The sequence below is a fragment of the Trichomycterus rosablanca genome, chromosome 3 (assembly GCF_030014385.1).
Source record: "Trichomycterus rosablanca isolate fTriRos1 chromosome 3, fTriRos1.hap1, whole genome shotgun sequence".
In the NCBI taxonomy this organism is placed as follows: Eukaryota; Metazoa; Chordata; class Actinopteri; order Siluriformes; family Trichomycteridae; genus Trichomycterus; species Trichomycterus rosablanca.
In genome coordinates, this window is record NC_085990.1 from 9665365 (window position 1) to 9690325 (window position 24961).

At 44.7% G+C, this 24961-nt stretch overlaps 1 protein-coding gene across 3 annotated transcripts in view; it reads right to left on the minus strand.

The window, feature by feature from the left end:
- cdkal1 (CDK5 regulatory subunit associated protein 1-like 1) overlaps positions 1–24961 on the minus strand; it is a 350733-nt gene that overhangs the window by 274567 nt on the left and 51205 nt on the right. For all 3 annotated transcript variants that reach the window (XM_062991809.1, XM_062991808.1, XM_062991810.1), the window contains exon 4: positions 3517–3601. In XM_062991809.1, the coding sequence (XP_062847879.1) occupies positions 3517–3601 (85 nt within the window). The remainder of the gene's footprint in view (positions 1–3516; positions 3602–24961) is intronic.

A 24961-nucleotide genomic window follows, 5' to 3' on the forward strand; every position in this document is an offset into this window, starting at 1 on the left:
GACTGCCGGGCGCCTGACCATGAGCATTCTGGACATCCCAGAACAGGGCCAAAACCACCAAGGACCTTCCCCAAACTGTTGCTACATAGTATATTTTATAGATCTACATTACAGATCATTATAAGAGATAGGAAACCGAACTTTACAGCTAAAAAAGCCTTTACTTTGCTTGGAGGCTATTCCAATATTTTGGAGTGTGTCTGTGGGAATTTGTGCCTATTTAGTTAAACACTGCAATTCGTCCCAAAATGTTCAGAGAGGCAAAGATCAGAGCTCTGTGCTCTCCAGGCAACTGGAGTTACTCCACATCAAACTCAACATATCATGTTCTAATGGACTTAATGAACAAGCCTTTACTCTGATGGAAAAGGTTACTTCAATATTTTGGAGTGTGTCTGTGGGAATTTGTGCATATTTAGTTAAACATTTCAAATTGACCCAAGGTGTTCAGAGGAGCAACGATCCAGGCTCTGTGCTGTCCAGGCACACCAAAATTTGACAAATTATGTCTTTATGGACCTTGCTTTGGGAACAGTCAAGCTGAAATGGCAAAGGACCTTCCCTAAACTGTTGCTACATATTATATTTTATAGATCTATTAGAAATAGGAGGCCAAAACACAAGTGGTAAGATGAAGCTGCAGCCCACTTTACAGTTACAAAAGCCTTTAGTCTGCTGGAAGGTTATTCCAGGATTTTGGAGTGTGTCTGTAGGAATTTGTGCCTATTTAGTAGCTATTTAGCTCTGTGCTCTTCAGGCAACTGGAGTTACTCCATATCAAATTTAACAGATCATGTCTTAATGGACTTAATGGACAAGCCTTTACTGTAATGGAAAGGTTATTTTAAGATTTTGGAGTGTGTCTGTGGGAATTTGTGCCTATTTAGTTAAACACTGCAATTCGTCCCAATGTGTTTAGAGGGTCAACGATGAGAGCTCTGTGCTCTCCAGGCAACTGGAGTTAATCCATATCAAACTCAACATTTCATGTTTTATGGACCTCGCTTTGGAGGTTTTTTGGAAGGTGTCTGTGGGAATTTGTGCCTATTTAGTTAAACATTGTAATTCATCCTAAAGTGTTCAAAGGGGCAAAGATCAGAGCACAAGCCTTTACCCTGCCGGGAAGGTTATTTTAGGATAATGTAAGACTCCTATTTTAAGGAGTATGTCTGTGGGAATTTGTGCCTATTTAGTTAGCATTTCAATTCGTCCCAAGGTGTTCAGAGGGGCAAAGATCAAGGCCCTGTGCGATCCAGGCAATTGGAGTTACTCCACTCCCTAAACTGTTACTGAATTGTAGTTTCTGAATCTGAAACTACAAAAGCCTTTACTCTGCTGGAAAAGCTTAAGATTTTGGAGTGTGTCTGTGGGATTTTGTGCCTATTTAGTTAAACACTGCAATTCATCCCAAAGTGTTCAGAGAGGCAAAGATCAGAGCTCTGTGCTCTCCGGGCAACTCGAGTTACTCCACATCAAACTCAACATCAAACTCAACATTTCATGTTTTTATGGATCTCGCTTTGGAAAAAGTCAAGCTGAAATTCCAATATTTTGGAGTGTGTCTGTGGGAATTTGTGCCTATTTAGTTAAACATTGTAATTCTTCCCAAGGTGTTCAGAGATGCCACAATCAGGGCTCTGTGCTCACCAGGCACACTAAAATTTGACAAATTATGTATTTATGGATCTCGCTCTGGGAACAGTCAAGTTGAATTGTCAAAGGACCTTCCCTAAACTGTTGCTACATAATATATTTTATGGATCTATTAGAGATGGGAGTGGCTTAACAGTCTGAACTCAATACCTGCTGTACATTCAGATAATCAATAAAGCAGGTGTAAATGACACGAGGAGAACATGCAAACTCCACACAGAAAGGACCCGGACTGCTCCACCTGGGAATCAAACCCAGGACCTTCTTGCTGTGAGGCGACAGTGCTACCCACCGAGCCACCGAGCCACCGTTCCACCGTTCCACCGTTCCACCCCCACCCCGTTTCACATGTCGAGGTAGAACCGAGGCTTAGATTCAGTTTTGCGGCTGCGTCCTGATCCCACGTTCGGACGTGTTTAGAAAAGCTCTCAAAATCCAAAGTGCCTTCAGTTCCAAACAGCAGTATGAGGAAGACCATAAAGAACCCCGAGCAGAACCCTGACCTGAAAGTGAGCGGACGCAGACGTGCACGCTGAGACAAATGTTGATGTTAAAGAGAGGGGGATTCTGGGTAATGTAAACGGTCTGAGCATGATGGGGGGGATGATTCAGCCCGAGGTGGGTTGAGGTCATGAAAGCAGCATTTTGGGAAGCTTGTAATCAGTGCTGGTGGAACAGTCTGAACTTCACCGAGCTGCCAGCTCACGCCTGGTGCACGCCAACATGTTTACAACCCTAACTGATTTTGTCAAGACACACACCCCCCCACCCACGCACCCAATATAAAAACGCATTTCCCAAATCATCCTGGAGTCATCAGCCACCCTCGGATTCCACTATTTACCCTAAACTAAACACCACACACCATCACACAATCACACTCTGTTTAGGAATCAGATCTCTCCCGGGTTCGAGTCACGGCGGTGCCAGTCGCCCGGCTCGGGACAGACGCGCGTGGATGGGAAGAAATTTCTACTTTTACCCTGTACGACCAAAAACATGTGGACACCCCTGAAGTGTGAGCTCAGCGGTTAACATACTGGGCTAGTAATAAGAAGGTCCCTGGTTCAAGCTCCACCACTGCCAGGTTGCCAGTGTTTGGCCCTTGAGCAAGGCCCTTAACCCTGAGTTGCTCAAATTGATTTCGAATTGCACAAAGTCTGCTCATGATCGGGTGTCTACATACATTTGGCACAACAGTATAGTGTTAATGTCACTATGGGAACCGTCCCACTGACCTGTAAATATTAAACATGATGATCTGTTGGTGCAGCTCTATTCTGGTCCACAACCAGCCAGTACTAGCAGCTTCCCCCACACCACAAGGCATAAACCCAAGACCAGGTGGTGGTGCAGGAGACTACTGCGCCACCCAAGTGCCCAATATACATTTTTAGGTTTTATAGACCTCACTACAGGGACCATACTCAGCAGCTTAAAAATTTAGTGACCCCACAACAGCCTCACTTCAAAGGGAAAGATGGATGAATGGATACTATAGCATGGGCATCTCAGGAGATGAAATCTGAACCAGAAATCTGGGATGAACAAGGTTTTGTAATGTGTCTGTGGGAATTTTTGCCTATTTAGTTCAACATTGCAATACATCCCCAGATGTTCAGATGGGCAACGATCAGAGCTCTGTGCTCTCCAAGCCACTGAAGGTTCTCCACACCAAACCCGATAAATTATGTCTTTATGGATCTCACTTTGGGAACAGCCATGCTGGAACGGCAAAAGCCCTTCCCCAAACTGTTGCTAGGTGATATGTTAGATATACACAGTTTCAAAAGACTGTAGAACAAATGGCATGAAGCACTGAAGTGGTTCGGCCTATGACGTTTTGGATCAGAAAGTTCTTACTTGATAGAGTTCCTGAAGTGATCTTCTGCTGGGTTCTTCACCGTGCAGCTGTTTAGCAACCACACATCTGCACGGGATGGATCATCTGTGTGGGAAAAAAAAAGAGAATGGGTTTTATTTTCACTGGATTTTCAGCATAGGTACAAAGCATATGTACGTGTTGTAGTGTTGTTTTTTATCACAGAACTACACTCTATATGGCCAAAAGTATGTGGACAGCCCTTCTAATTACTGAGTTTAAGCCACATCTATTGCTGAAAGGTGTATTAAAGCAAATTCTATAAAATAATACATACAATGATTTAAAGCTTAGTGACCAGCCTTCTCTTCTGACATCAATTCTTGATCTCACAAATCCCACAGGCACACTCCAAAACCTTAAGCAGTGCCTTCTGTAAAAGTGGAAAACTTCATAATAATGACTGTTTTCTTAAAATAAGATGTTCAGCAAGCTTTCTGTCAGGTGTCCACATACTTTTGGCTGTATAGTGTATTACGACTACAAAAACTGTTCTAACTGGATTGTTGTTAATCCTCGCCGACCTGATTGGGACTTAACAATTACAATACAGGACCAATAATCAGAAGATTGAAGGTTCACGACCCACCACTACCACTCAGTCACTGTTGGACCCTTGAGCGAGACCAATATTTAGGTTTTCAGTCACTTGTTCACCAAAGTGTTTACCAAATGCATAAATGTGACTAGCCTTGTGGATAGAGATTTGGGCTGTCAAACAGAAGATTGAGGGTTCACAACCCACCACTACCACTCAAGTCACTGTTGGACCCTTGAGCGAGACCGATATTAAAGTCTTCAGTTGCATGGGATGTTCTTTTTCTTAACTGGAGGGTGACTTAATCAAAGTGTTTACCAAATGCATAAATGTGAGAGTGGTAGCCTAGTGGGTAGAGCTTTGGGCTATCAAACAGAAGATTTGATATGTGGGTTTAAATCCAGGCTCTGCTTTGCAGCCACTGTTGGGCCCTTGAGCAAGGCCCTTAACCTTGTCTGCAGGGGCACCGTAAAATGGCTGACCCTGCGCTTTGTATCAGTATCTTCAAAGGTATTTTTCTTTTTAAATTCTTCTTAAATTCATGTCTGGAAAGTCAAACTTTATAGAAACAGTTTGGGGAAGGTCCTTCTCAGTTTCAGCCTGCGAAGTCCATTAGGACACGGTTTGAACTGCAGAAAGTTTAGTGTGGTCTGCACAGAGCACGACACCAAAACTAAAAACTAAAACTACAGGATGAATCAGGACGTCTACTAATTCTGATTCTCTGGGGACTAAATGGCCACAAATTCTGACACACACTCCCAAACCTGTGTTTACTTAAAAGACTGGAGGCTGTTTTTAGCCAACTCTATATTAATGCCAGTGGTTTTGGAATAGAATGCCCAAGCACATGGTCAGGTGTCCACATAAATGTGGTTATACGGTGTGTTTAATTAAAACAATGCTTTTTAATAATTGGACACAATAAAAGAGAATGTTTCCTTAAGGATATACAGTGTATCACAAAAGTGAGTACACCCCTCACATTTCTGCAGATATTTAAGTATATCTTTTCATGGGACAACACTGACAAAATGACACTTTGACACAATGAAAAGTAGTCTGTGTGCAGCTTATATAACAGTGTAAATTTATTCTTCCCTCAAAATAACTCAATATACAGCCATTAATGTCTAAACCACCGGCAACAAAAGTGAGTACACCCCTTAGTGAAAGTTCCTGAAGTGTCAATATTTTGTGTGGCCACCATTATTTCCCAGAACTGCCTTAACTCTCCTGGGCATGGAGTTTACCAGAGCTTCACAGGTTGCCACTGGAATGCTTTTCCACTCCTCCATGACGACATCACGGAGCTGGCAGATATTCGAGACTTTGCACTCCTCCACCTTCCGCTTGAGGATGCCCCAAAGATGTTCTATTGGGTTTAGGTCTGGAGACATGCTTGGCCAGTCCATCACCTTTACCCTCAGCCTCTTCAATAAAGCAGTGGTCGTCTTAGAGGTGTGTTTGGGGTCATTATCATGCTGGAACACTGCCCTGCGACCCAGTTTCCGGAGGGAGGGGATCATGCTCTGCTTTAGTATTTCACAGTACATATTGGAGTTCATGTGTCCCTCAATGAAATGTAACTCCCCAACACCTGCTGCACTCATGAAGCCCCAGACCATGGCATTCCCACCACCATGCTTGACTGTAGGCATGACACACTTATCTTTGTACTCCTCACCTGATTGCCGCCACACATGCTTGAGACCATCTGAACCAAACAAATTAATCTTGGTCTCATCAGACCATAGGACATGGTTCCAGTAATCCATGTCCTTTGTTGACATGTCTTCAGCAAACTGTTTGCGGGCTTTCTTGTGTAGAGACTTCAGAAGAGGCTTCCTTCTGGGGTGACAGCCATGCAGACCAATTTGATGTAGTGTGCGGCGTATGGTCTGAGCACTGACAGGCTGACCTCCCGCCTTTTCAATCTCTGCAGCAATGCTGACAGCACTCCTGCGCCTATCTTTCAAAGACAGCAGTTGCATGTGACGCTGAGCACGTGCACTCAGCTTCTTTGGACGACCAACGCGAGGTCTGTTCTGAGTGGACCCTGCTCTTTTAAAACGCTGGATGATCTTGGCCACTGTGCTGCAGCTCAGTTTCAGGGTGTTGGCAATCTTCTTGTAGACTTGGCCATCTTCATGTAGCGCAACAATTCGTCTTTTAAGATCCTCAGAGAGTTCTTTGCCATGAGGTGCCATGTTGGAACTTTCAGTGACCAGTATGAGAGAGTGTGAGAGCTGTACTACTAAATTGAACACACCTGCTCCCTATGAACACCTGAGACCTAGTAACACTAACAAATCACATGACATTTTGGAGGGAAAATGACAAGCAGTGCTCAATTTGGACATTTAGGGGTGTAGTCTCTTAGGGGTGTACTCACTTTTGTTGCCGGTGGTTTAGACATTAATGGCTGTATATTGAGTTATTTTGAGGGAAGAATAAATTTACACTGTTATATAAGCTGCACACAGACTTCTTTTCATTGTGTCAAAGTGTCATTTTGTCAGTGTTGTCCTATGAAAAGATATACTTAAATATCTGCAGAAATGTGAGGGGTGTACTCACTTTTGTGATACACTGTAAGTGGTTTGTGGTTGCTCAATCATGTTTATTCAGTTCCCCATCCAATTAAAACTGACCTGCTGATTGGAGGTCGGATGAGTTCCTTCTGCCCTGCTGGGTCTACAAAACCAGCGACCAAAACAAACGAGACCGAGTGCTGAGAAACGCCGGAGGCCAAGTCACCCCGCATGCCTCGTCATTTTCCGATCATTTACAAACTGTTTACAGCAGTGAAGAATGAAGCCAGGCAGCTACGAGAAACGTCAAAATAAACAAACAGCAAACGGGGATGGGGGGGTCCGAGGACGAGCCAACAAACAGCCAATCGGGTGCAGATTAACCCAATCATTAGCTGAACCAGAGAGATCTCATAAAGTCAGCCTGGTGCAAAACAAGCCAGTGCTTCTGAGAACATCCACGCATCATTAGTGAGTCAGGAGAGAGGAAACATCATCACACTATAAAACAGTTTATGTGAACGTGGAGGAATGACTGGTTTCCGTCTCGATCAGTTTCACACGTGATTTCCAAAACAAGCTTTCAATAAAGCACTAAAAATTCACACCTGGTGCTACCGAACTGGCCCAAAAAACGACTAGATGTTTTAACTAGAGTTTACTTCATTAAACACAATTTTAAAGACATTAGTCCTAAAATAATCCAAAAAATGAATCCAAATAAAATGAGATTTATTTTCTTCGACCACACTAAAGCTACCAGCCTGGCAGTATGAAGGCTAACATGTGCTTCCCCTAAATCATCTAAAGTTGATAACATTTCTTAAATACAAAATAATACATACAAAACAAATGTTTTCATCATAGGTAACATTAAATGTTGTGTTTTTGTTCTGATTTTCTGATGTTCCTTTTTTCCCTACTGTCCCAACTATTTTGGAAACTGGGTTTTAAAAAGGTGGAATTTTCTTCATGGTTTTACTCTGACTATTTATGGGAACGAGTATGTAGAAACTGATCAACCTTCAGATTCAGAATTTAACTCTAAAAACATGCTGGAGGCTTTCATCTTCATCATCACCATCATCACCATCATCTTATTAAACCCAATTTAAACCTCACGGCTAACTGAAGGACTGTCTGATCAGAAACGGATGCGGGTCTCTCAGGAGGAGCTGGGAATGTCGGCTCGCCCTGGGAAATCTAGGTACGCTGATTTGCATTCGAGTCGAAAATATCTGCTATGGATCCTCCACAGTGGGGTTTCTGTTGCTTCGGTTCTTCTCACATGACATATTTAAGTTTGTGAAGATATCAAATCACCACAGATGTGATTATGTCTTATTAAGTAGTGTTCTTCATTCTTGGTTTTGATCACATGACTGATTCAATTTGTTTTTTTGTAAAGCCAACAGCCACTTCAACAGTGGATATATCTGAAAGGTCGGGACAACAACGTTCTCCAGTAGAACAACAACAATCTCCAATAGAACAGCAATAGAATGTTGGTAGTTTTAGATCCGATAATGGCAGACTAGCCGTCCAAACTGAAGATAAATTCCATGTTCTCTGGGTTGAAGGAATGATTTTATGTGTGCACTATCATAAGGTGTGCACATATGCACCCTACTATTTGCAATACATATTTACAGCATTTAACAACTTATATTTGTGCCCAAATCCAATTCAATCCAATCAACTGAGGGTTAAGAGCCTTGTTCAAGGGCTCAACAGTAGCTTCATGGCAGTGGTGGGGCTTGAACCAGCAACATTCTGATTAGTAGTCCAGTACCTTATCTGCTTATCTGCCCTACCAACCCTTCAAACCAACCCAACCAATGTATACCACAGAGTGTAATTCCAACTCTCCTCCATGAGTGTTCAGCTTTACAGACATGACAAGACCTTAGCCTTAGGACCTTAGCCCAAAACTGGCAAACACACTATATAGCCAGAAGAATGTGGACACCCATCCTGAATATCAATTATTGATTACAGAGTTTCAGACCCACCTACTTCTAACAGGTGTGTAAAATAATTGTATAAAATATTCCAAGGTTGTAGCAGGTCCATTTGAACAAGGCTTGTTCCTGGACTGACGGTGTCCAAAAACACCTGATTTGACAAGTTTGGTATGTAGAAACTCCAGTGGCCCCCACAGAGCCTTGTACTCCAACCAAATTGAACACCTTTTGAAGAATTAGAACCTAAAAAATGCTATTTTAACTGAATTGGTACAAATTCCTACAGTCACTTGAGGAAAACCTGTGTGTGGGTGGGGGGTGGGGGCAAAAAGGGGCAACTCCTTGCCGGATGGAGATTTACCGCCTTACTGATTTGAGCGACTTTTATGCTATAATCTGTTCAAGGTGTCAAGATAAGTGGTGGAGGAACAAAAAGAGTATAGTGTGTTCCACCGTGTGTGTTCTCTGTGAAGAAGCAGCCGGCGGCTATACACAGAGGTGATGGAGGTGTGTGCTAGCCTCTGGCCCTCCTGGGTGAACGAGGGAGTCGTGCTAGCAGGAGTGCATCAAAGAAATGTTCGAATGTTCAAACAACAGACAAAAAGGAAGGAAAAAATCAGAAGCTCAGTCTTATGATGTAATGACTTTTTCCGTGACTGGTCCAATCTGACCACAAATAAACAGAAGATCATTACTCCATTACTCATGAGTGCAAAAATCAGATCTCTGTACGGTTTAATGCATCTCCCTTTAGGGGGTCAGGATTGTCGACCCTGTGAGTAGAAAGATGAATATAAAACTCCTGTAACATCTGGAACTTCTCAATAGTAGACTGTCTGCCTCCTTCAAAACAGAGGATCCAGCTGAGTCTGCAAGTCTGGGAACCAGCGCTCTGCATGTGGATCTGTTTTCTGCATGAGTAGAGCAGAATTAGCACAGTGACAGAGCCAAAACATTACGACCAGTCCTTAGAAAAGGACACGGCCATGTGTATTCAGTAGCAGCAGCATAAAGACCTGAGGAATTTTGGGTGAAGCATCTCCCAAACAACAAGGGGTGTCACAGGTGCCCACAGTACGAACATTGGTCCAAAGAGTGACAAGCCAAAAACCATGCCAGGTTGTTGGACGCCCATGACTCATTAATGCCAAAGGACATGAAGGTTGTGGTGTCTGGTCTGGACCAACATAAGATCTACTGTGTTACTGTGTTAAACTGCACATCATTTTGATCCTGGTGGTAAATACAGTGCATCGAACCCTTCTGTGCCAGTCCGGGACGGTAGTAGCCTAGCGGTGGTGCTTTGGGCTATCTATTGGAAAACTGCTGGTTCAAATCCAGGCTTTGCCATGCAGCCACTGTTGGGTCCTTGAGCAAGGCCCTCAACCCTGTCTGCTCCAAAAGGTGCTGAACAATGGGTGATCCTGAGCTCTGAGTAGCTATAGAAGAAGTCAACTTTAAAAAGTGACGTAAACTTCAAGATTCAAAATCGAAACAACTATAAAACCATACTAAGTGGTGCCCAGGTGGCACACTGGGATATTCCTCTAGCACACCAGTGCTGGATTTCTGAAATCCCCAAGTTCAAATCTCAGCTCTGCCCACGGTCGAGTGGCCACCCTTAACGAGCATAATTGGCAATACTTGCAGCAGACAAAATTTGGCCATAAAGTCTGCTGGGTGGGAAAAGACCAGACTGTGTCTGTGTACGGACCCTGGTTGGTATCCCGAGGCACCCGTATAGAAAGCGGAGGAGAACTGGCTTTACATGCAAATTCACTAAAAGTGTGGGCGAATAAGAAGGGGCCGATGGACTGGGTGTGAGGCAGACAAAAACACCGTCTTCAGACATGACCGGAGTCTCTAGCAGCGGAAGACGAATTGACTATGCTAAATTGGGGTATTATTTGGGTGGTGGATCATTCTCAGCACTGCAGTGACACTGACATGGTGGTTGTGTGTTGTGCTGGTATGAGTGGATAAGTCACAGCAGCGCTGCTGGAGTCACTGCTGGACTGAGAATAGTCCACCAACCAAAAATATCCAGCCAACAGCGCCCTGTGAGCAGCGTCCTGTGACCACTGATGGTCTAGAAGATGACCAACTCAAACAGCAGCAATAGATGTCGTAGTGATCGTCTCTGACTTTACATCTACAAGGTGGACCAACTAGGTAGGAGTGTCTAATAGAGTGGACAGTAAGTGGACACGATATTTAAAAACTCCAGCAGCGCTGCTGTGTCTGTTCCACTCATACCAGCACAACACACACTAACACACCACCACCATGTCATCCACCACCTAAATAATACCTGCTCTGTGGTGGTCCTGACCATTGAAGAACAAGGTGAAAGCAGGTTAAAAAGCATGCAGAGAAACAGATGGACTACATTCAGTAATTGTAGAACTACAAAGTGCTCCTATATGGTAAGTGTAGCTGATAAAATGGACAGTGAGTGTAGAAACAAGGAGGTGGTTTTAATGTTATGGCTGATCAGTGTATGCCTCAACAAACATGTCTTCTTCAAAAGCTCTGAAGATAACATACTTCAGCACGTACACTCCTGACCTCTTCAGGCTTCTATAAGCCTGGACGCACACATCTCATCGAAACAAAATGAAAAAACCACCAACAAAAGGCACGGTTTACACTAGAACTAGAACACACTCGGGGTCAACGGCATGTGCCAGAAAAATAAGGAGTAGAGACAGCGGCTGCCGCAGCCATCCGAGCCGGCGTGGCTGATGTCTTTTGTTGATGCTGGGAGGTATGTTTGAAAAAGGCGCTGCGTCTCTGTGGTGGAAAGAAAGCAGGACATAAACAAACGTTACATAAAGAAGGGGGCTCAAAAACACAAAGTCTGGATGTGGGTGATGATGAAACCAAGGACGATGCTTTGTGACAGCGAGGGGTGGCGATCTGAAGAAAGATGTTTGTGAGGCTCAGAAATCTGTAATGGTTTTGTACATTAGGTTAAAGGTCAGATCTTTCGGGTCAGATAAGAAAACGTGATTGTCAACAAGAGATCTGAGAACTGACACGAACTTATATAGAAAAATACAAAAAATACAGAGTGAGATGAGCTAACAGCATCCAAAGGAACAGAAACCGTGAAGCAGCATCTCTCCTAACTACATAACCAATTCCCCAGTGATGGATGAATGGATAAATAAATAAATGGATGAATGAATGGATGGACAGATGAACAGACAGATGATGGATGGATGGATGGTACTGTATGTGGATGGATGGATGGATAAATGGATGGATGGATGGCACTGTATGTGGATGGATGGCACTGTATGTGGATGGATGGATGGATGGATTGCACTGTATGTGGATGGATGGCACTGTATGTGGATGGATGGATGACACTGTAAGTGGATGGATGGATGGATGGCACTGTATGTGGATGGATGGATGGATGGATGGCACTGTATGTGGATGGATGGATGACACTTTAAGTGGATGGATGGATGGATGACACTGTATGTGGATGGATGGATGACACTGTAAGTGGATGGATGGATGGATGGATGGATGACACTATGTGGATGGATGGATGGATGACACTGTAAGTGGATGGATGGATGGATGGATGACACTGTAAGTGGATGGATGGATGACACTGTAAGTGGATGGATGGATGGCACGGTATGTGAATGGATGGATGGATGGATGGATGGCACTGTAAGTGGATGGATGGATGGCACTGTAAGTGGATGGATGGATGGCACTGTATGTGAATGGATGGATGGATGGATGGATGGATGGCACGGTATGTGAATGGATGGATGGATGGATGGATGGTTGGATGGATGGCACGGTATGTGAATGGATGGATGGATGGATGGCACTGTAAGTGGATGGATGGATGGATGGATGGATGGATGACACTATGTGGATGGATGGATGGATGGATGACACTGTAAGTGGATGGATGGATGGATGACACTAAGTGGATGGATGGATGACACTGTAAGTGGATGGATGGATGGCACGGTATGTGAATGGATGGATGGATGGATGGCACTGTAAGTGGATGGATGGATGGCACTGTAAGTGGATGGATGGATGGCACTGTATGTGAATGGATGGATGGATGGATGGATGGATGGATGGCACGGTATGTGAATGGATGGATGGATGGTTGGATGGATGGCACGGTATGTGAATGGATGGATGGATGGATGGCACTGTAAGTGGATGGATGGATGGATGGATGACACTATGTGGATGGATGGATGGATGACACTGTAAGTGGATGGATGGATGGATGGATGACACTGTAAGTGGATGGATGGATGGCACGGTATGTGAATGGATGGATGGATGGATGGATGGATGGATGGATGGATGGCACGGTATGTGAATGGATGGATGGATGGATGGATGGTTGGATGGATGGCACGGTATGTGAATGGATGGATGGATGGATGGCACTGTAAGTGGATGGATGGATGGCACGGTATGTGAATGGATGGATGGCTGGATGGCACTGTAAGTGGATGGATGGATGGCACTGTAAGAGGATGGATGGATGGCACTGTATGTGAATGGATGGATGGATGGATGGATGGCACGGTATGTGAATGGATGGATGGATGGATGGTTGGATGGATGGCACGGTATGTGAATGGATGGATGGATGGATGGCACGGTATGTGAATGGATGGATGGATGGATGGATGGCACAGTATGTGAATGGATGGATGGATGGATGGCACTGTAAGTGGATGGATGAATGAATGGATGGATGAATGAATGAATGGATGGCACGGTATGTGAATGGATGGATGGCACTAAGTGGATGGATGAATGGATGAATGGATGGATGGATGGCTCTGTATTTGAATGGATGGGTGGATAGATGGATGTCACTAAGTGAATGGATGAATGGATGGATGGATGTCACTGTATGTGAATGGATGGATGGATGGATGTCACTGTATGTGAATGGATGAATGGATGGATGGATGGCACGATATGTGAATGGATGGATGGATGGTTGGCACTGTAAGTGGATGGATGAATGGATGGATGGCTCTGTATGTGAATGGATGGGTGGATAGATGGATGTCACTGTATGTGAATGGATGGATGGATGGATGGATGGCACTGTATGTGAATGGATGGATGGATGGCACTGTAAGTGGATGGATGTATGGATAGATGGATGGCACTGTGTGTAAATGGATAGATGGATGGCACTGTAAGTGGATGGATGTATGGATAGATGGATGGCACTGTGTGTAAATGGATGGATGCATGGATGACAGCGAGCGCTGCTGCAGAAACTGCCTACATTCTATTTTAAAATATATTCTCATCTAAATTTCAAACAGTAAGAAAAACAGAAACAATATCTGAACTCAATGCTAACAGATTCTTAAGGGCAAAACATTTTCTTCCTCACTAAAATAGAAATATGAGGTTGTGCCCATGTGAAATCATTTTAACATCCTATAAATGCAAAATTAGCACAAAAAAAAAAGGATAATTTATCATGTTAGCAATGAACAGTGGAGATTTTCAGTAAAGCGCCCGAGTCCATGAAGGCAGGCCGCTAAGCTAAGCAGCACAGGGTAGTTTCAGGGAACAGTGCTAATTCAGAGGCATTTGGCCCCAGGGTGCAATATGTTTTTCCTGTATCATCTGACCCTCATTGTAGAGTATCAGTTGTCAGAACACAATATCCCCTCAGGATCTCCAAACCGCCAAACACACACCGAGTACACCACCAAAATACCCAGCACTGCTTACACTCTGAAGAGCTAGCTTATGAAAAGTGATCTTTAAATAGCCGGCACACGCATTGTGGTAATATTGCAAACAAGAGGCCGATATAGAACTCCAGTGTTCCCACTGTGACATGGTCACACTCGGTGAACATCTGTGCGTGCGAGCATGTGATTATCCGAATCTATTCTCTCTCCGATGACACAGTAAACACGACGCACTGTACACGGAGGCTAATAAAAAGACATAATTAGGGTCAGTTACAGTGAGAGGGGGCATGAATGATGGACACAATGGCGCATCTGTTGTCACGTTGTGGCAGTGTTTCACTTTAATAAGCGGCACATGATGGCGCTTAAAGGAGGACCATTGTCCCGTAGGATGTGGGGCGAGCTGACGATGGTCCCTCCCAGGCACAAAGGCCCATGCCTGGGCACAAAGGCAGGGTGACTCGTTAAGATACGGTTAGGCAGTGCGGACAACGCGAGGCGTTAAAGTCGCATCCCAACAAGCAACAGTCATGGACCGTCCGAGAAGTTCTGCACTGACCAACGGCGATTTATGTGACTAGAAAAATCATTTAAAAGATAACCCGACCCATTCCAGCCCAGCAGTACCTATGACTTGAGAAACATCTAATTATTTGGCGCCGATAGTTTGGCGGATGGCACTTACTGCTTCAGCATGAGTATTTTAAACTATTTGAAATATAATCAGGAACTTATGGGATCTTAATTCTTTCTGAATCCAATGTACAGACTCACAGATACCCCTTTTCCACCGACGCAGCACGGAGCCCGTTCCGGTTCCCGAACCTGACTTTGAACCGGTTTCGCGTGTTTCCACCGGAAAAAAGAGGTTCCAGACAGTGAACTAGCGGGCCAATCTGGCACCACAGAATACTTGGTTTTTCAGCCCGAACCGTGACGTCCGTCAGTGGGCGTGTCATGTCGTACAGCATAGCGCGTTAGCAACGATGGCGTCAGCTGGGGTCTCGTATTTTTATCTTTTAAAGTTCACCCGATTACATTTTGAGCCAGTTTGCCGCTTATATTTTCAAAGCGCCTTTAAAAAGATGAACTGTGTGATATTACGAGATAAACGTGACCCGGACAGAACGGAAAACGCCTAGCGTGAAAAATAAAGCGTGAAGCTTTTTCGACTCCCCGAGCTGCATAAACACACGTGAAGTAAATCCAGTTAAACACAGATACATGTGGTATTGTAGAGTGGATTTAATGGTTATTTCACACAGATTCATGTTGTCGAACTTTAATGATGTTTTATCACTCAAGCCGAGCGCTGAGCAAATCGGTTATTTGCGCCGAGAGTCGCGGTGAAAGCGAAGCGCAAAACGCTTCTCACGTTAATAAACTAAAGAAAACAAAAACTGAGACAAACACGTCACGTCTTCTTATCATCTATTGTGAGATCGATGCTACATCTGTAACAGCAGCACAAATGCTCGCACATAATCCACACACTCCGCCATGTTATTACTGCTCTTAACTCTTAGTAAGTAACGCCCACCGATGATGACGCTGCCTGGTTCTCAAAAACTGGTGGAAACGCGCGTCGGTTCTCTACAGAACACCAAGGTTCAGAGAAACCTAAACAAAACCGTTTCAAGAACCAGGGTTTTTTTGGTGGAAAAGGGGTAAGAGTAAACAACATACTGGGCGAACGTGACATTTCAGGTGCCCGTGCTTGTGCCAATTGGTGGACAAGCATAAGGCACCAAGAACATACATCACACTCTTGCTGTTTGCAAGGTGCAGAGCTTGGGGGTTGTAGGTCATAGAAATTTCTGGTGGTCAGGGATGTTGGGTTGTTGTCGTTCTGCCTCTCTTGTCCGATCACTCAGGTTTGTCGACGGTGTGGCAGGTGGGCAATGACAACGAGCTCAGCTTGGGCTTTAACACTTAAAGCCTATCCCAGCTTTTCAATGGGGGCAAGGCACACAGTAACTCCCTGGACGGGGTGCCAGTCCATCGCAGACACAGACACACACACACACACACACACACACCTATAGGGATATTCAGTGTCTCCAATTAACCTGACTGCATGTTTTTGGACTGTGGGAGGAAACCGGAGCTCCCGGAGGAAAAACACGCCGACTCGAGGAGAACATGCAAACTCCGCACAGAAAGGACCAGGATCGCCCCACCTGGGGATCGAACCCAGGACCTTCTTGCTGTGAGGCGACAGTGCTACCCACCGAGCCACCGTGCCGCCAAACTTAAAACAGTAAACAGTAAAGATGTGATTTGACAGGTTTGGTGTAAAGAAACTCCATTGGCCTGCAACAAACCCTGACTTCAACCCCATCAAACACCTTTGGGATGAATCAGAATGCTCACTGTAAGCCAGGCCTGACCTTGCAGAAATCTTGCAGAAAGAATAATCCGACTGTAGTGGATTGAAGCCCCCCGAGTTCTAATCTCACACAACAGGCACTTAACAGGCATGATTCGCTGTGTCTGGGGGATGGCAGGTCAGACGGGTTTCCCCTCACAGCCAGGACAACAGCGACTCCTGGTGTCTGGTCAAAGCGCTCGAATGAGTGGTTGAGAAACACAGAGGATATAGCATGAGTCTTTGTGAAAATGTGCCACTGTCTGATGTAAAGAAGCGGACACAGAGGGAGCAGACGCTGATCGTAGCCATTCTCAGCCAGTGTGGGGTGGTGCAGGGTGACGGGAAAAGGGAGTAGCGGCAATGTTTGCATTCTCTGAAAGGAAAAGAAATCCTCCACAGCTTTGTTTGTGTTTTGTTTTTTTTGCCATGGGGACCTTAGTCATCAAGGTCACCTGAATCCAGAATCCTCTGAAGCCCAGCCAGCCATTATTATTCCTATTGTACCAGGTTCTGCTTTGTGGTGGAGCTCAAAAGCAGGAGAAGAAAACAGGAAGACAGGAGCTTCAGGCTCTAAAACTTTCACCAGGCTTTAATAAGCCAGCGAGCGTCGCGTTAGCCGGCTTATCGTTCTAATTGCGGCTCAAAGCAAACAGTGTGATTATTTTCACCGCTTTCCATTTTGTGCTCGACAAGAAACAAACAGATAATCGCGCTCTTCTGTAAAAAGCCACTTAGGAGGCGCATTTACGCATCTGATGAATTCTGCTCCTCGTGCCTTTCAAAGCTATTAGCGCTCGTGTATCTAGCATGAGCGTTTAAGACCTATTTGTGGCAGAGGGTAGAAATGAAGACTCACGTCTAATGAATTTCGATCTTGAGTACCGCCGGAGTATCAGCTCAGATCAGCCGTCAAAGTCCGGGGCTGGAGAATCGGCTTGACGTTGCTCGAAGAGATCACGTCTGCAGGAGACGGCACCGCTGGACGTCTTTGACTTTCTTCGTCTGAACGAGCGGTCCAAATGAAAAGAGAAAGGTGTTGTTTGTGCCCCTATACGACGCCGGTTTTTGGTTTGTTTATGTTTATTAGGATTTTAATGTCATGTTGTTACACTTAGGTTACATTCATGACAGGAACGGTAGTTACTCATTACACAAGATTCATCAGTTCACAAGGTTATTAAACCCTAAACAGACTAATGTGACCTGCTTTGTACTTTAACGTTTCTCTTTAAAAAAAAAAAACAAGCCTCAGTATTGCTAACCCCTCACAAACCAGCAAGCAGAAGTTAATCACCGACAATATCCCACACAGAGACTCTGTGAATGCGATAACACAGGGGAAAATAAACACCCTTATATACTCTCATTGGTGACCGTGTAGGACAGTGTAAGATTCTATCATTGGTCGCTCAGGTGGCGCAGCGGTAAAGTACGCTGGCTCACCAGAGTTGGGGTTTCGAATACATCGTATCAAATCTCAGCTCTGCCTTACCGACTGGGCTGGGCGGCAGCGATTGAACAACGATTGGCTGTTGTTCAGGGTTAGAGGGTAAAAAAGTCGGATCATAGGTCCTCATAACTGGTGCAATTGCGGCCCCTGCTGGCTGACTGATGCCGCCTGCACAGGGCTGAGGAATAATGCTGATGGGGGTGTGACCCTCCATGCACAGTGACTGTCAGTGTATGAACTCGACTCGTGCTGGTGAAAAATGCAGTCTGTACTGACTGTACGTGCCGGAGGGGGCGTATGTCAGTTGAGAGGCGTACTCAGTCATCGGTAAAGGGTCGAATCAGTATAGAGGACAATAATTGGACATGACTAGATTAGGGGGGGGGGAAATGGGGGGGGGGGGGGATTCTATCATTAACAGAGAGTACTTAAGGCCTCAGCATACTTCCTCTTCCACGCCTCTTTTTTTACCGACCAACCACACGCGTTGTCGCGGAGTTCGCCCAGCTTCCATGTGCGCGACAAAGCAAGCAAAGCCTCGGTGTGACGTCCGTGGTTGTTCGTTTTCTGAGGCCTTTAAATAGAACATAGGAACTGGTCTAAACCAGCTAGAACTGGGCTTTGGAAGTCATACCATGCAACTGACGCACTTCTTATCACATACACCATATACACATCTAGTAACATTCTACTGTAGTTTTGTTTGTTTGTTTATTAGGATTTTAACGTCATGTTTTACACTTTGTTTACATTCAAGACAGGAACGGTAGTTACTCATTACACAAGGTTCATCAGTTCACAAGGTTATATCTAACACAGTCATGGACAATTTAGTGTCTCTAATTCACCTCACTTGTGCATGTATGTGGACTGTGTGAGGAAACCGGAGCGCCTGGAGGAAACCCACAACGACTCGGGGAGAACATGCAAACTCCACACCTGGGGATCGAACCCAGGACCTTCTTGCTGTGAGGCAACCGCCCATTTTGTGTTGTAATTAAACCGCAGAAGCAATAATGGCTCTGAATTTTTAATCATGTGAAGGACGTCCTGGGGTCAAGTCGGCAATCTGATTTCGTTTGAAAGCACCCCAAATCAAGAAGAACGTACAAAAATTCAGACAGGTGTCAGGTTCGGCGGACAGAGAGTGGCTGGCGGGTATTTCCGCAGTCAATCCTGTCATTACATTTTACCTGCTACGCCAGACATTATTGGCAAACGGGCACAGAGGAATTTTACTTCCATTAGTGCTCCGGTAGCCGGAACAGCAGAGGCACCGGCGCTGAACCCTGAGAATAATTGGCAACGTGGCCTGAGGAGAGGAGGAAAAAAAATCCATGAGGAAAAAAATATATATACAATCGACCCTGAGTCAGACGCTCACGCCCTCCTGCTGAACGTCTCCCGGGGTGCATCAGACAGCACAGGGTGAGGTGACTGTACCCGTTTAACGTCCGGCAGCTGCTGGGACGGAGTCTGCGTTTTTATAGTCTTCCAGCTCGGCTTGCTGGTAAATGACCGTTGAGGCGGATAATAGCGGTAAGGACCAGGAGGTGCTGATGGGTAACACATTACCCCGGAGCTTGGAAACCACTTCAATGGCCTTTGGTTTGTGCACAGGCCAAATTCATTAAACCCTAAACATACTAACATACTAACAAAATTGTCCATTAAAAAACTGAACTGATGAATCTTGAGTAACCAGTAACTACCTGTTCGATCATGAATGTAACTAAAGTGTGTAAAACATAACAAAAATCCTAATAAATAAATAAATCTGGCACGACTTAATAATAAAAGCAGAATTTAATCATGAGCAGATTGGCGTGAGAAGATCTCACGTTGTGAACTGATGTATCGTTTATGCTTCAGTATGGACGTGTTTGGACGCAGGAGCAGATCATGCAGGTTTTGGCCTGAAGACACTCATCAAAAATGGTCCCATTACTAACCCAGACTGCCCGAGTCCGCCAACTTTACCAAGGGCACCGAGGCAGCGTAACCGAATTAGCAGACAGCACTGAAAAGTGAGTAAGAACCGGAGTCTGTGAGCGTGCCAGGGTTATAAATAGATACCCTTCCTCACCCGCTGGGTAGAGGCAGACTGCAGGAAGCGGGACATGGCACGCTGTTACGACCTGTACCGCTTCCAGGAATCCCAGCGTGTCTGCGGCTGCAGCGTGCAGGACGACAGAGGTGACTGGAGACAGGAGTTTGTATACGAGGTCACGCCAGCAGCGTCTCTGAAGAGAGGCCTACAGCAGCCGTGCCATGCTAATACCCTGAAGGTTAATTGTGTGTGGTACGATGCACTTCAAAAGGTTGCATCCTGTCAGATCCTATTCCTCTGCCAGAAGATTTAAAAGGTCCATTATAGGGTCCGAAGGATCTTGAGTCTTCGCAGATGACGTCAAGGTTACTTGAAATTTAAACCCGTGCACAATGGTAATGTCCTTGATTTGGATGGTATGAGAGACGCATAGCAAAACGTGCATGATCCAGCAGAGATGGCATTAATGGATCTGTGTACCAATCTAATCACCCCATACCCATTACCAATTTTCCTCATACTGGGACCACAGAAAACAAACAAGAAGGCTGTGTTTCAATGTGTCCTATATGTGACACACTACCAAAGGTAGAAGACCCAGTACCAAAGGTTGAATACACACTACCAAAGGTAGAAGACCCAGTCCTAAAGGTAGAAGACCCAGTACCAAAGGTTGAATAAACACAACCAAAGGTAGAAGACCCAGTACCAAAGGTAGAAGACCCAGTACCAAAGGTTGAATAAACACTACCAAAGGTAGAAGACCCAGTACCAAAGGTTAAATAAACACAACCAAAGGTTGAATAAACACTACCAAAGGTAGAAGACCCAGTACCAAAGGTTGAATAAACACAACCAAAGGTAGAACACCCAGTACCAAAGGTTGAATAAACACAACCAAAGGTAGAACACCCAGTACCAAAGGTAGAAGACCCAGTACCAAAGGTTGAATAAACACTACCAAAGGTAGAAGACCCAGTACCAAAGGTAGAAGACCCACTAACAAAGGCTGAATAAACACTACCAAAGGTAGAAGACCCAGTACCAAAGGCAGAAGACTCAGTACCAAAGGTAGAAGACCCACTAAAAAAAAGGTACAAGACCCAGTACCAAAGTTAGAAGACCGACTAACAAAGGTACAAGACCCAGTACCAAAGGTAGAAGACCCACTACCAAAGGTACAAGACCCAGTACCAAAGTTAGAAGACCCACTAACAAAGGTACAAGACCCAGTACCAAAGGTAGAAGACCCACTACCAAAGGTACAAGACCCAGTACCAAAGGTAGAAGACCCACTACCAAAGGTAGAAGACCCACTACCAAAGTTAGAAGACCCACTAACAAAGGTACAAGACCCAGTACCAAAGGTAGAAGACCCACTACCAAAGGTACAAGACCCAGTACCAAAGTTAGAAGACCCACTAACAAAGGTACAAGACCCAGTACCAAAGGTAGAAGACCCACTACCAAAGGTACAAGACCCACTACCAAAGTTAGAAGACCCACTAACAAAGGTACAAGACCCAGTACCAAAGGTAGAAGACCCACTACCAAAGGTACAAGACCCAGTACCAAAGGTAGAAGACCCACTACCAAAGGTAGAAGACCCACTACCAAAGTTAGAAGACCCACTAACAAAGGTACAAGACCCAGTACCAAAGGTAGAAGACCCACTACCAAAGGTAGAAGACCCAGTACCAAAGTTAGAAGACCCACTACCAAAGGCAGGAGACCCACTACCAAAGGCAGGAGACCCACAACCAAAGGTAGCATACACACTACCAAAGGCAGGAGACCCAGTACCAAAGGTTCCAGTTAAAGTACCAATTCCAATCTAAAAATACCAGATCCAATAGAATAAACTCAAATTTTCAGTACCAGTGACTTCAGATCATGTTCAGCACCAAATAAACTCATCCAAGTAATAAAGACCCCAGTTCCAAAGATATAAGACTCAAAATCAATGGTACACACTTGGACAAACAAGACTTTGTCATACATGTAGATGGGACAAGCAGCACTTTTGGTAGCTGTTACCACAACTGTTGGTTCTCATTTGGCCCGGTCTTTTGTTTGAAATGAGGGGTGTGTGGACCAATATTCTTGCTCTGATTCCCCTGACAAAGTATTAGCTTAATCTCAAGCCTCTGTTCAGTTTATGGTCCTGAAAGAAAGTCACCTTGAGGATCAGTTACAGAAAAAAATCCTTTAGTATGAAACATCATGCTTGTAGCGTCTCAGTTGTCTTCCAGATCATTTTCAGGACCAAATGAACCTGTAAGTAATAAAGGCCCCAGTTCCAAAAATATAAGACTCAAAACCAACAGTACCAGTTCACGTTTGGACAAACAAGACTCTATTATACATGAAGATGGGACAAGCAGCACTTTTGTTGCTGTTACCACAACTGTTGGTTCTCATTTGGCCTGATCTTTGGTTTGGAATGAGGGGTGCAAGAAAGGGGAACACTGAGGAACAGGACCAATATTTTTGCCTGACATAAAATTATCTTAATCTCAAGCCTCTGTTCAGTTTATGGTCCTGAAAGAAAGTCACCTTGAGGATCAGTTACAGAAATCCTTTAGTATGAAACATCCTGCTTGTAGCGTCTCAGTTGTCTTACAGATCATTTTTTAGGACAAAATGAACCTGTCCAAGTTACAAAGGCCCCAGTTCCAAAAATATAAGACCCAAAACCAATGGTACCAGTTCACGTTTGGACAAACAAGACTCTATTATACACGTAAATGGGACACGCAGCACTTTGGTTGCTGTTACCACAACTGTTGGCTCTTATTTGGCCTGATCTTTGGTTTGGAATGAGGGGTGCAAGAAAGGGGAACATGTAGGAACAGGACCAATATTCTTGCTCTGATTCCCCTGACAAAGTATTAGCTTAATCTCAAGCCTCTGTTCAGTTTATGGTCCTGAAAGAAAGTCACCTTGAGGATCAGTTACAGAAAAAAAATCCTTTAGTATAAAACATCATGCTTGTGGCGTCTCAATTGTCTTCCATGCTAGTGAGGGTGGTATCAATAAAAATCTGCAGTGACCTCTGGGTTATCGCATTCAGAGGTCACCTGGGGGACCGAACATGAGATTACCATGTCTTACTATTCGTCTCCGTGTGTGACATCGGTCTGGCCTCTCAGCCCGCTTAAAATTCATGAATTCCTGCCGCGAGCACACGGGGCATCAGCCGTAATTTACAGCAATAATAAAAACGGATTAAAGTTGCACTTCATGAAAGCTCTTTTGTCCCTGATTTGACTGGTGGTCCGTCACCACTACGACCCCCCTGGTGTCCTCACGGTGCTTCATTAGTACACAATGCCAATTTGTTTATACCGCGGAGGGTGTGTTGAGGAGCCTCTGGTGTAAATCTCGTGTGGAGGTGGACGTGTATGCATAGGAGACACTAAGGAACCTGAAGGTATATTAAAACTGAACCCATAAAGTGGGACGATTTCATTCCAGTTGTGCTACTGACCTTACCTTGAGCTACACCTGTTTATTACATGCAGGCATCGCTTAGCGGGTCATGCTAGACCGTATAGTTTCCTATCTACTTCCTGGAGAAATTCAAGAAGCCATTGTGACTAAAAGATTAGGAACCTAAAACACCCTTGATGCTCACCCTATTTTGCAGATCATCAACAATTATATCCCCCCAATTATACATTACCATAGCAAAATGTAACCAGGAGTCTGAATGAGGACAACTGGTCCTGTTCTCTCAATGATCTCATATGCTAGCCCTCCACCGTTGAGATCTCCAGCTCTGGGATTCAAACCTAGCTGCTTTAGCCATGTGGCTGGCAGCATCTAACAAACATAGTTGGCTGTGCCTGAGTGCGGAGAGGTCAGTGGGGTTTCTGACTGCCGTTACAGTGGTCGATGGATGTGTCACAGATGGAGCTAGCTCTCTCTCCTTCTTTCTTTGTGGATGACTTTATCTCTGGCAGGTGAAAAGAAGTGGCCTACATGCTGGTGTGCGAATCACCTCGGTCAGAGCGGGGGTGGTGCAAGCAGCAAAGGAGTTGCAATCGGGAACTGGAAATGACTAAACTGGGAGAAAAGAGCAACCTGTACCTGAACCTTAAGTGTCACTAGCAAAGTGTAGCCAAAAGTATGTGGACACCATTCTTTTATCATTTTGGACTATGATGTCCAGCGATAAACTACATGAGGTTTATTTATTTTGAATCAGTTTACTGGTTTCACTGCAAACTTCAAGTACACATCATGGTCTAAAGTATATGGACACCTGACTACAGGCTCGTTGGGTATCCTAGTCCAAAAACCAGAGTCGGGTGGCCAATAATCAGGAGGGGGTTTCCACATACTTTTGGCTACACTTTGCTAGTGAATCTTTACATGGTGAGGCTGAACTTTTGTGTACGTTGGTGTACAAGTTGGTCCTTTTGTACACTTAAAAAATTAAACAAGATGATGGTCAATGGGGTTCTTCACTCCACCTCTGACAGGTGAAAAGAAGCGGTTACATGCGGTTCGTCTTGGTCAGAGTGGGGGCGACTCAAGCGGCAGAGGAGTTGCAATCGGTAATTGGAAATGACTAGATTGGGAGAAAAGAGCAACCTGTACATCAAAGTACACAAATGTTTAACCTTACTTGTCACTAGCAAAGTGTAGCCAAAAGTATGTGGACATCCTTCTTTTATGGTTTTGGACTGGGATGTCCAGAGATAAACTGCATGAGGTTTATTTATTTTGAATCAATTTACTGGATTCACTGCAGACTTCAAGTAGACATCATGGCCACAAGTATG